General features: G+C 45.7%; 2 protein-coding genes across 6 annotated transcripts in view; one reads left to right on the forward strand and one right to left on the reverse strand.

The window, feature by feature from the left end:
* HACL1 (2-hydroxyacyl-CoA lyase 1) overlaps nt 1-11577 on the reverse strand; it is a 38600-nt gene extending 27023 nt beyond the window's left edge. The window contains exons 1-5 of one of the 2 annotated variants that reach the window (XM_027872153.1): nt 11457-11577; nt 11150-11254; nt 7282-7322; nt 3829-3909; nt 1960-2032 (exon numbers count right to left, since the gene is read on the reverse strand). In XM_027872153.1, coding sequence (XP_027727954.1) covers nt 1960-2032; nt 3829-3909; nt 7282-7322; nt 11150-11254; nt 11457-11543 — 387 coding nt within the window. In that variant the 5' untranslated portion in view covers nt 11544-11577. The remainder of the gene's footprint in view (nt 1-1959; nt 2033-3828; nt 3910-7281; nt 7323-11149; nt 11255-11456) is intronic. The other variant, XM_027872154.1, reaches the window with a different exon arrangement.
* An 83-nt stretch (nt 11578-11660) lies between these two features.
* Nucleotides 11661-12504, forward strand: part of BTD (biotinidase) — a 22399-nt gene continuing 21555 nt past the window's right edge. For 2 of the 4 annotated variants that reach the window (XM_027872156.1, XM_027872157.1), the window contains exon 1: nt 11773-11833. Coding sequence is in view for 1 of the 4 variants with exons in the window: in XM_027872155.1 (XP_027727956.1) it covers nt 11808-11833 (26 nt within the window). In the remaining 3 variants the exon portion in view is untranslated. Of the gene's footprint in view, nt 11834-11974; nt 12054-12504 lie in introns of those variants that run through there. The other 2 variants (XM_027872155.1, XM_027872158.1) reach the window with 2 other exon arrangements.

Raw genomic sequence — 12504 nt, forward strand, 5'->3', positions numbered from 1 at the left:
TATCCTAGGCCTCAGCCTCTTTCCCAGATCCCAGTCTTGTAGCATTAGGAGTCTGCTGCACACCTCGACTTGGCTATCCTACCAGGCCCTGACACTTGTCATGTCAAAAACTGAACTCAGGGTCTTTCCCCTTAAACTCGCCCCTCACCCAGGCTCTTGACCTCGGTCATAGCCGACTCTTCCCCTCCCTCCCTCTAGTATCTCATCCGTCGCCAAGCCCTATCTCCTCTACTCCCACTTCCACTGCTCATCACTCTGTCACAGTTGTGCAGCCTGGCTCACAGGCCCATTGCCTCTCTACACGACTGCATCAGTCTCCTGCTTCCCCTCCTCCGATCCAACCCTTCTGCAGCTGCCCAAATGCAGAAGTCTGTCCTTCGTGCTTGGACTGATCTGCACAAAAACCTTTTGACTTTAGGCTAGTACGTAAATTACCTGTCTGTCATCTGGCTCTCACCTGCCTTCTCCAGCTTTATTTCAAATTAACAAGCAGCATTTGTTAAGTGCCTACTACGCGCAAGGACAACACAGACCCTACTCAAATGGCTTTGTGATCTCACTGATTTGGAGTCCCTTCAGTGACTCAGATCACAGCCCATCCCTGCCTGTTCATCCTGTGTGCCTCCTGTCCAGCTCCTCTCCTAAGTTCACCACAGGGTGATGACCACCGTGCTAGAGACTTCCTCAGTTTCTCCTGACTCTGGGACACTCGTCCTCTGTACCTGCTGGCCCTCCCCCTCACCACCAGCCTCTCTTCTCTTCCTAAATCACTCTATTTCCCCAATGACCTCTTTTACTGCTTTCTTCTTCAAAGTGCTTCCCTAACCATGGCCTGCTTCTGTCCACCACGTACCTTTCCAGGGCTCTCTGAATGATATTCATCTTTAATTCTCCAGAGACAAACTTCTTCCAAGTCTTGCAGCCATCCAGCAAGGCTGGTAGAGTTTTGGTGTTAAAAATACAGAACTTTGTGCCTGTGGGAAACTTGGAAGTATTAAAAAAGTCTTGCAGGTTCCTGAAAGCAATCCAGCTTGTTCTTGTCCTGTTTAACTGCACCTAACTCACCATAGTGCATAGTTCCTGAAAGCAATCCAGCTTGTTCCTCTCCTGTTTAACTGCACCTAACTCACCATAGTGCATCTGTCTTGCCTTCCTCAGACACACACACTGATAGACAAGGCTGCCTATCCAATGTATATCACAGTCTAGGTAAGAGATATTCTTGATCCACTTAGCCTTTCCTGTCTGGATGGCCATTACAAATCACTTCCAGGAGGCTCTGCAGTATTACAGGAGTTGACACATCCTTCATAAGGTCCTCCTTGTGAAGGCATCTGGAGGACCTCAGCATCCACACAGAATCCCTCTTCAACCTGGACTCTTCCATGGATCTTCTCTGTCATAGCCACAAACCCTCTGGAGAGCAGAGATCATCTTCTTCTAGGCTTCATCTGATATTTAAGATCAGAGACATTCAACAGGGCTACTTCTGGTATATCTTTAACGGAATTGCAGGCAGCAAAGAGATGTAGCAAAATATTGATCAGAGAGGAAACATCAGGGATTTGAAATCTTTTGGAATCCAAGGACCCCTTGTTACCATCAATGGTTCTTGAATTCCCCACACACAATAAGTTATACTATTAATATCAAATGATCAAGAAAAATACATAAGGTCAAAAAGTTACTGACTCCAGTAATATTTTAAAATTAAATTGTATTCTATTTGAACTTACGAGAACATCTACATACATCTAAAAAACACTTAACATACATACATGAAAGACACAATTTACTTGGTCCCCAAGAGATAGGTTCACTTATTTATGGACTGGTCTAACTTTCTGCATGGACTCCATTGTCCCCAGAGAGTCTGCAGCCCGGAGACAAGCAATGGCATCTACACATAACACTAAATTTTATAGTGAACGTCACATGGAGCATCTTATGTCTAGGTACCTGGGGAAACTCCTGGAAGGCTCCCATCATTTCTTGATTACTGTCAGAAGAACCACCAACAACAATCAGAGGCCTGAAATAAAAAATTTTAAAACAGAAATAAATTTCCTAAAATTCCCCCGAGTGGTTGATTTAAAGAGCAATAAAGAAGAGGGCAGGGTTTTGCCTTCTAAGACCTAGTTAAATACCTCGAACCCCTCTTCTTCCTGCAGGCCCTTCAAATGGTTAAAAAAAGATCTCATCTCCCCGTAAATTTCTCTTCTCCAACTAAGTAGCCACAGTTCCTCTGGTTTCTGGTCCCGTTGTCATCCAGAGTTTGCAGCGCACAAAAAACCACAGATCTTTTCATTCATATGTTTGTACAGCCATGTATCCCTCCTGCCCCGCTGCTGCACAATCCAGAAGTGCAGCGCTTTCCACTCATTCCTACTAGTCAGATCAGCTAGCTCCCCAGCTCTGTGTATTTGACAATTTTGATAAGCATGCCTTGACGAACCCGACAAGGCCAAGGGCAGATGCCAGTGCCACAACTCTAGGGACTTTCCTGCAGGTCAGATAGCATTTAGAACTAGACTCCTCCCATCTGAAAGATATTCCGTGCCCCTTCTATGCCAATTTTTTTTTCTTATTTTTATTGATCCTTGTTTTTACATCACTTTCATTTCCAAATATGTCTCTTTCTCTTCCCTTAACTAGAAAGTCATGGCTTATGGACAAAGATTAAAAGAGGGGAAAAAAGCAGTTCAGCAAAAATAAGCAACATATCAACCATGTCTGAGAGTATGTGCAACATCACCCCAACACAGCCCTCTGCCTCTGCAAGGAAAGCAAAAAGGCACATTCTCTCCACTCGCTTTCAAGGCCAACCTCGGTCACTATAATCCGAAATGGTCAGTTTGGGTTTCTGTTCTGTTTACGTGATCGGGGCCCCTGTGTACATCACTTTCCTGGTTCTGCTCACTTCACTCTCCATTAGCTCACATTTTCCTCTCCCTTTTTCGTTCTTGACTCCACCAGCTCTGTTTTCTAAGTGAATAGTCCAAAGCTAGAATGTTACTTCCTACCACAAAATCAATGATGCCACCAACATCTTCATTGGATTTAGAGATGGAAACATCATCGAGTCTAACCCCTCATTCTATAACTGCATCTTCTATCTATATCACTTTAACATCTCAGCTGGTTGATGAGTTTCTAGATGGGTTTCTTCATACTATGACTGCTTTGTTTCTCATCTGAACCACTGGCACCATCAACATTTCATTCTTGAGTTTTCCATCCCTCCTGGGAAGACTCTTATATGTAGCCTCAGAAATCCAGAATCCACTAGCTATCTTTACTCTGAATTATCTGAAATCTATTCTGGAAAAAAATAAAAGTGGCAACAATGTCCAGAAGTTAATGGACCTGTTTCGTCCTCGGTAAAATAAGGAGAATAAACTGGATCTCCTGAAGATCCATTCCTGTTCTCAGATTCTATGAAAAGACACCTAAGAGCCAGTTTCAGATTTATACAATATCATTCTAAGGACTTAAGGTACTCTCACACTCCCATACCCACATATGCACTTCAATTTCACTTCACAGTGATGATAAGATCAAAACACTGAAAACACCAAGATTTTCTGATGACCTTGGGTAAATCCCTTCCATACTCCAGGCCTCAGATCCCTCACAGATAAAAAAGGGAGAATGGAGGAGTCCTCCAGTCCCCAAACCTACCACCCCGTGAAGACCATGGTCAATGAGACTGGGAGTCTACTTACTTGATGAGGAGTTCTCTTTTACTAATCATGCAGTCACATTTAGTAAGGATAAAAAAAAATTACACGACTCTGAAAAGAAAGGTTAATATTTAAACTGAATTACCAACAGTTCATGTTTGCATTTGCCATTCCACCAAGAGCATGGATAAAACCTGGACCAGAAACCACAAGGCAAACTCCTGGCCTAGAAGAAAAACATCATGAATTAGAAGATGTGTTACTCTGTGTGTGTGTATACATATATACATACATAAGCATATACTGCTCTATAAATCTTAAAGTGCTATATAAATGTTAATTGTAATAATAACAATAATAAATCACTTCAGAAGTAAATACACAAATATCTGCAGAAATTTCAGAGGAATGGCATTCTAGGCCTTTTTCGGCCATATTTCTACACAATTAGGAATGAGAAAACCCACTGTAGCATGCGAATATGGTTACACTGATCAATAGGATGTACGTTCTTAGAGAACAGGAGGTTTCATTTTCCTTTTTGTATCTCAAGAGGCTCGCACAATGCCTGGCACCTAGCAGGCACTTAAATGTTGTCAGATCTCTTATTTCCCCTTTTTGGGTATATGTATCATTGTAATAAAACTTAAATTATCAGTACACTCTTGGGATCAGAATTTAAGAGAGATTTAGGACCTGTAATTTTACAATCTATTATGTGAGTATATTCAAATTCTGATACGATTCTAATGCAGCTAAATCAAGTACGGATTTGTGATCTGCAGCTGAACTTTCTTATGGAAGAAAGGAGTCACTGCTTATCAGGTAAACATACTGTTAGAGATCTTCTGGGCACAAGGAATTCTGAAGTGTAATGTGACCAAAGTCCCTTCTATGAGGACTGAGGGTTTCACTTGAGCAGGACACTGACACTGGGGGGAAGCAGAGGGGCAGAGTGTTGGCCTTAGAGTTGGAAAGGCCTGTGTTCAAATCCTGCCTCTTATGCTGACTTGTGTGACCTTTCCAATAATCAGCTTGCATTTATACAGCATTTTAATGTTTACAAAGTGCTTTATAGATATTATCTCATCTGATCCTCACAATAACCCTGGGTGGTAGGTGCTGTTATTATCACCATTTTATAGGTAAGGAAACCAAAGCTGAGATGGACGGGATAAGTGAGTAATGAGCACAGGCTCCCACTGCTAGGAAGTGAGGCAGGATTTGGATTTTAATTAGAAACAATACGTTCAACACTGAAGGATGAGGGGAAAAGAATTGTTAGTACAATTCAAATTCTATAATCAGAACGTTATTTTGCATTTATAAAATAACATCTCTTAAAGGTCTTGTGTAATGGAACCCCCAAGCAAACAAAATATCTCCACGTAGCTTATTCAGGTGGCAAAAATAATGAAAACTGGATCCAAGAGCATTGCAAGTGATACAGCAATTCTCCTTTCTGACCAATTCAATTACAAAGTGCTTTAAGCGCCCATGATGGGCAAGGCATTATTCCACAAAGAAAACCATGCAAGGTTACAACACACTGGGAATGTACAGCACATACAAGGTAATTTAAGGAGGGAAAGAACACCAACAACATAACGGGAGGAACCAATCAATCAATAAACATTTATTAAGCACCTACTCTGTGCCAAGCACTATGCTAAGTGCTAGGGATACAAAAAGAGGCAGAAGACAGTCCCAGCCCTGAAAGAACTCACAGACTAATGGGCAGAGAACATGCAAACAAATATATACAAAGCAAGCTGTATGCAGGAAAAATAGGAAATAATAGTTAAGACAGGGAAGGCACTAGAATTGAAAGGGGTTGGAAAAGATTTCTGGTAGAAGATGTGATTTTAGTTGGGACTTAAAAGAAGCCAGGGAAGCCAGTAGGAGTTGAAAAGAGAGAGCATTCCAGGCATGGGGGACAGCCAGCAAGAATGCCTGGAGCCAAGACATGTATTTTTTTGTTTGTAGAACTGCAAGAAGGCCTGTGATGGAAGAATATGTGTTGGGGAGTAAGATGTAAGAAGCCTCGAAAGTTAGGAGGGAGCTGGGTTATAAAGGACTTTGAATGCCAAACAGAGCACACTTTGTATTTGACTCTGGAGACCACAGGGAGCCACCGGAGTTTATGAGTAAGAGGGTGACATGATCAGACCTGAACTCCAGGAAAATCACTTTAGTGGCTGGAGAATGGAGAGGAGTAGGGAGAGACTTGGGGCAGGCAGACCCCCAGCAGTGATGGCAACAGTCCAAGCGTGAGGTGATGAGGGCCTGCACCAAGGGGGCAGCAGTGTCCAAGGAGAGAAGGGGGCAAACTCAAGAGATGCTGCAGAGGTAAAATCAATTGGCCTTGGTGACAGCTCAGATGTGAGGAGCGAGAGAGGATTCCAGTCTGACTCTTAGGTTGTGAGCCTGGGAGCCTGGGAGCCAGGGAGGATGATGATGCCCTCGACAGTAATAGGGAAGGTAGGAGAGAAGGAGGGTTTAGGGGAAAGATAATGAATTCTGTTTTGGGCATGTTGAGTTTAAGATGCCTACTGGAATCCAGTTCAAGATATCTGAAAAGCAGATGGAGATTTGAGATTGGAGGTCAGCAGAGTTTGGGGCAGGATAGACAGATCTGAGAATCCTAAGCTTCAAGTTTGGGAATTAAATACATGAGAGCTGATGAGATTACCCACTGAAGCAGTAGAGAGAGAGAAGTGAAAAGAGTGCCAGACAGAACCCTGAGAGACACCTAAGTTTAGAGGAGGACCTAGATAAGGAAGAAAGAGGAGCGGTCAAGCAGGGAGCAAGAAAACCAGGAGAGAGTGAAGCCCTGAAAACCTAAAGAGAAGAAAGTATCAAGGAAGAAAGGGTGATCAACAGCGTCAAAGGCTGCAGGGGGATCAAGGAGAATGAGGGCTGAGAAAAGGTCATGAGATTTGGCAACTAAGCGATCACCAGCAACTTTGGAGAGGACGGTTTTGGTGAAATGACATCAGAAGCTGGATTATAAGGGGTTAAGAGTGAGAAAAAGGTGGAGGCACCTATTGCAGATGGCCCCTGGGAGGAGTTTAGCTGCATGGAGCAAAAGAGATGTAGGACAATGGTAAGGATGGAAATATCCAATGAGGGTTTTTTCAGGATGGGGGAGATATGGACATGTTTGTAGGCAGTAGGAAAGCAGCCAGTAGAAAAGGAGAGACTGAAAATATGTGAAAGAGTGGGGATGACAGATGGGGGCAATCTATTGGAGGAGATGGGATGGAATAGGATCATTGGAACAAGTACAGGGATGAGCCTTGGTAAGGAATGAGGTCACTTCATCATGTGAGACAGGGGTGAGGGAGGAGACAGTGGCAGAAGGCAGCTGAGTGACAGGAGATGAGGAATCAGAGTAGGCCTCACTGATGTGGTGGTACCTGCACTGAGTCTATAAAGAAAGAGGCATTGGAAGGCGACGCACTTCATGCACGTAGGATGGCTGCCCACTGACACCAATTCTTGCAGACAAGTAACGTTTCCACTATAAAAACAGACATTAGTTTTGCTCAGTTAGCTATGGTTACCAACAATAATAAAATAGAAATGTTCACGTTACCTGCCTGTCAGGTATCCCACGGCAGAGGCAGCATAAGAAGCCTAAAAAAACAACAAAGGTACTCAAACATACTGGAACCAACTTAGAGCCATCGGAACTGCAATGCTGCCACATTCAACTTGAAGAAGTACACATCAGAAGGCCATTTCCACTGTTCCCCATGTTATGATCCTAGGCTTAGCAGTGAGCCTGGCACATAGTAGGTGTTTAATCAATGTTGACTGATGGACCGTCTGCTATTTCTTGTGAACTGAACTCATTTAAGTATTTCCTGCCAGTTTCTCAGCATTATAAGGCTGAAGTGCAGTTAAAATAATTTTTGAATACAACATAAAAGTAGGATGTTTACACATTTAAACTATGGACAAAAGGTTTCCTTGCCAAGTTAATTTCAATCTAATTTCTATTAGGAAACAACCTTTGGTCTAACTAAATCCTGCCTATCTGGAACAGGTTCGCTTTGTACTCTGTGAGTCTGGAAGCACATTTCTTCAAAGTCCTGTTTCTTCTCATTTATTTTCAGGGAAAACTAGCCAAGTAAGCTTTTGTCATCCTCTTACTGTCTATGATAATTTCAACACGTGGTAAATGTGCTTGCTGCCATTCCAGAAAAAAACAGAGTAAGCTGAACTAAGGAAATAAGGCCGTGCAAAGAATATTAAAGCCAATACGCTAAATAAACAGGCATGAACCCTCATCTTCATCAGTGTTTCAAGAGGAGGCCAACTCTGACTTCTATAAAAGTATCTTCCTATCTTGTGTTTTTAACAATCCCTCTTAACATTTAAAAACGTTTCAGATGAGCAAGTCTTCTAACCTTTCTCGGCCTGGGGCTGGGAGTGAAACACATCATGCCACATTATAACAACACACACACAACACACACTGAGAAGCAGCAGGTTTTGGTGGGAAGACATGAGACCTACGGTCAGGAGAGACTTTAGTTTCAGCTTAATGGCTGTGTGGCCACGGGCACCTTGGGGCTCCATTGGCTCGACTCCTTATCCTAACTATCTGATTAACTAGCAAGGTTAAATCATTTGTCTTTGGTCATACAAACAGTAACAGTGGCCTCTTCCACACCAGGCTGCTCACTCTGGGTCTCCTACTTCCCCACTGGACCATGGGTTCTAGAGGTGACCACTCACTTGTCCTACTCTGGGCCCCACTTTCCAACTCTGGCTCTTTATGTGTTGTTTCCCCCGCGAGAATGAGCGATGGAGAGTGGCAGGCCTGGAGTCAGGAAGACTCACCTTCATGAGTTCCAATGCATCCTCATATGCTTCCTAGCTGTGTGACCCTGGAGAAGTCCCTTAACCCTGTTTCCTCATATGTAAAATGAACTGGATAAGGAAATGGCAAAACATTCCAGCATCTTTGCCAAGAAAACCCCAACTGGGGTCACAAAGAGTTAGACGTGATTGAAATGAATCAACAACACAATCCCCTTTAGAACATATGTTCCTGGAGGGCAGTGACTGTCTCATTTTTTGTATTTGTCTCCCTCGTCCTGAGCAGAGTACCGAGCACTCAGTAAGGACTTAAAAAACGCTTTTACATTTATTTAGTCACAATGATGACAGTACTGAACTTTCCACAGGGTTGTTGTGAGGATCAAATGAGATAATATATGTAAAGTGCTCTGCATATCTTAAAAATATACATAAACGTCAGCTCTTACTGTACTCTGGAATTGGACAATAAGGGGAGGACAAAACCAGGGAGACAGAGTAAAATCATGGCATCATGGAAGCTGTGCTGGCTTCAGGGTTAGGAGGCCTAGGTTTGAGTCCCAGGGCTGACACACTTAGTTTTACTGCAAGAAAATCAATTCTACTTTCAGAGTCACAGCTCTTTCATCTGTCACACAGGAATAAGATGACTTGTACTATGTCCTGCTCAGATCTATACTTTTTTCGTCTTAATTTTTAGGCAATTGGGGTTAAGTGACTTGCCCAGGGTCACACTGCTAGTAAGTGTCAAATGTTTGATCTGAGGCTGGATTTGAACTCAGGTCCTCCTGACTTCGGGGCTGGTGCTCTATGCACTGCATCACCTAGCTGCCCCTTGATCTGTACATTCTGAAGAAAATATTTTTATGTAATATTTTTAGCACATCTGTGATTTCTTGGTGGAGGGAGTTACCAGAGGAGGACTACTGTTTATCAAGGAAGACTGGCCACTTTCTTGTGAGACATCTGCCTGAAGTACTGAGAGGTTAACTTGCCCTGGACCACACAGCAGGCATACATCGTATGGTCTGGATTCAGATCTTCCTAACTGCCTCCAAAGTCATTTCCCTATTTACCAGACTACATTTCCTCTCCTATAAACAAATGTAAATTATTATGATTGTTGGAACATAACATATAATAGTAAATTTAGGGTGGGAAAAAAGCAAAAAAAAATTGATGATGAACTAGCTTTATGATCATACAAAGATACCTTATTTACTCAAAAAATAAGTGTCCCTTATAGCTTTCAGACTTATTCATAGGATCACATACTTAGAATTAGAAGGACCTAAAAAATCATCTAGTACAACTTCATGTGACAGAGAGGAAACTGAAGTCCAGAGAGGCTAAAAGGTAGGAAGAGGCAGAGCTTGGATTTGAATCCAAGTCCTCCAACTACAAATCTAGGATTCTTTCCACTAAACCTTCAAAGGAAACCTACCTTCAGTGAAATTCCCAGCCATCTAATGGCTACTGGGAGCAACCAAGTGAGAGTGCTTTATTAAATGCTTGCTGATTGAATGATAGCTGCAAAGGCCTCACTCTTTTATAACAATAGCTCATAATCTATGCCCAACTCCTTCTGGCCATCACTGTCCCACTCAAAGGTCATCAGCACATGCTATAAACAGCCTGAGGTAGGAACATCTGTGGATAAGAGGCTAGCTCCTTAGCTCTTACATGCAAAATACAACCCACTCTCACTCCTTAGCTGTCCTGGAGTCAGAAATCAGGAAGATCCACGTCTCATATTTACTAGCCGTGTGACCATGGGCACATCACTTGATTTTCCTGAGCCTCAGTTTCCCCATCTGTCAAAGAGTGTTAATAACTATAATTCCTCCCTCATAGTGTTGTTGTGAGTTTCAAATGTGAGAATGTTATGGCAAAAGCTTTGCAAAGTTTAAAGCACGACATAAACGTCAGAGTTGGTGCTGTTCTTATTCTCTAAACCAAAGGCACTCTTAATGTGGGGTCTGTTAACTTGTTTTTAAAAAATATTTTGATGACTGTGTGTCAATCTAATTGGTTTCCTTTGCAGTCATCTATGACTCAAGCACTCTTTTTAGAAGGGACTCGCAGGCTTCACCAGATGCTGGTAGGCCTGTGACCCCCAAAAGGCCCCGAGCCTTCGCCTGCCTTCTCATCCATCGCCTTGCCTTCTCGAAAAACTTACACAAAGTGTTGGATTTAGGGTCAGAGGACCTGAGTCTGAATCCCACCCTAGACAATGGACTGTGTGCCCCTGGACAAGTCCCTTCCCTTCTCTGGTCCTGTTTTCTCCTCCCTAAAAATGTCACCTCCTGTGGCCTCAGTTTCCTCCTTTGTAAAAAGTGAGGTGGTCAGACCAGGTGGCTCTGCCACTTTAAGATCCCATAACTTGCCCAGGTTTCAATCTGCTCAGAAAGGAAGGCTGGGGGCTGTCCCTGATGACCTAGAGTGACCCTGAGAGGGAGCTAGGGTGGGGGGCTACCCCCATGACCCACAGTGACCCTGGGGGCAGGGGGGGCTGCCCCCATGACCCAGAGTGACCCTGAGGGGGGCAGGGTGGGGGGATGCCCCGATGACCTGGAGTGACCCTGGGGGGGGCTGGTGGGGGGCTGCCGCTCGCCGCGCCCCAGGCCCACACTCACCGCCTGCTCGTTCCTCATGCCGATGTACTTGATGCCCACGGCCTGCGCGGCCACGGCGATCTCGGTCACAGGGATGCCCACGATGCCAAACATGTAGTCCACATTCTGGAGGAAGAGGACAGGCGCTCACCGGAGGCCAGGGCCGGGGCGCTGGACCCCTCCTGGCTGGGCACTCTGGGACTCAGTTTCCCCATCTGGAAAAGGAGGACCCTCCGGCTCTAAGCCTAGGACCCCCACTACCCGTGGTGAATTTTCGAGTGACCCCCCCCCCCACGGGCTCGGCCCTCCGCACGTGGGTCACTCTCACCTGTTTCTTCAGCGCCTGGGCAATGACCTCAGCGCCGGACACCGTCTCTTGGTCCTCGCGGTTCCCTGCTCCCCTGTTTGAAGCCATCTTCCCTCAGGTGACGGCTGGGCGGGGAAGGGAATCCAGCGCCTTTAAATCCTCCTCCCTTCGCCTCTGACCCTTCTCCACCAATGGCCAACACGCTTCTTTGTGACTGACAGGAAGACCAACCAACTATTCGGGGAAGGGGCGGGGCCACGGGCTTCCCTGAACTGGATGTCAACAGGCCCTTTGTCCAGTCAGAACTCAGCTCTCCTAGAGGGCCGAAGTCCTCGGGGGCGGGACAGGGGGCGGAGCTGAGGGTGAGGAGACATGGCTGACTTCTTCGTGCCGCACAGGTAGGTAGGGGGAGGGGGGTGGTTCTGGGCACGCGCGCGTCTTCGCGCGTCAGCCTCCGGAGCCTGCCGCTGCCTCGCTGCGGCAGCTGCCGTGCGAGGGGGGCGCGCGCGTGCCGGGGTCAGGGAGAGGAGCCTGCCGGCCTTCCCCAACCATCAGACGCTCCGAGCCCCGGCTGGCTCCGCCCCCTTCCCCGGCCCGCCCTGCCTGCCCGCCTCCGTGGTAAGTTCGCTAATGGGAGCCCGCCGTGCGGGATCCGCCCCCCTCCTCCCTCCGGGCTGTCCCTCCTCCATGGGCGAGCGCCGCCTGAGCTCGGCGTGCCTCGGCCGCTAGGGGGCGGCGTCAATGAGGAGCAGGACCTGAGTGAGGAATCTGCGCCAGTCACTTCAGAGCTCGGTGGCTCTGGCAAAGTCGCGGAACCCCCCTGAGCCGCAGATCCCTCCTGGGCATGACGCGGCTAACAACGGCGCCCTACCCCGATGGAGTGCAAAGCGCTTTGCGGACCTTACACATATCTGTAAATGATGTGACGACAGCCGGCATTTATGTAGCGCTGACTGTGTACCGGGCACCCTGCTCGTTTGTGACGAAACTGCGGTTCACCCAGTAAAGTAACTAGCATTTATGTAGCGCTGACTGTGTACCAGGCACTGTGCTATAATAATAATGATAG

Source organism: Vombatus ursinus, unplaced genomic scaffold (genome assembly GCF_900497805.2).
Source record: "Vombatus ursinus unplaced genomic scaffold, bare-nosed wombat genome assembly UNPS02014799.1, whole genome shotgun sequence".
In the NCBI taxonomy this organism is placed as follows: Eukaryota; Metazoa; Chordata; class Mammalia; order Diprotodontia; family Vombatidae; genus Vombatus; species Vombatus ursinus.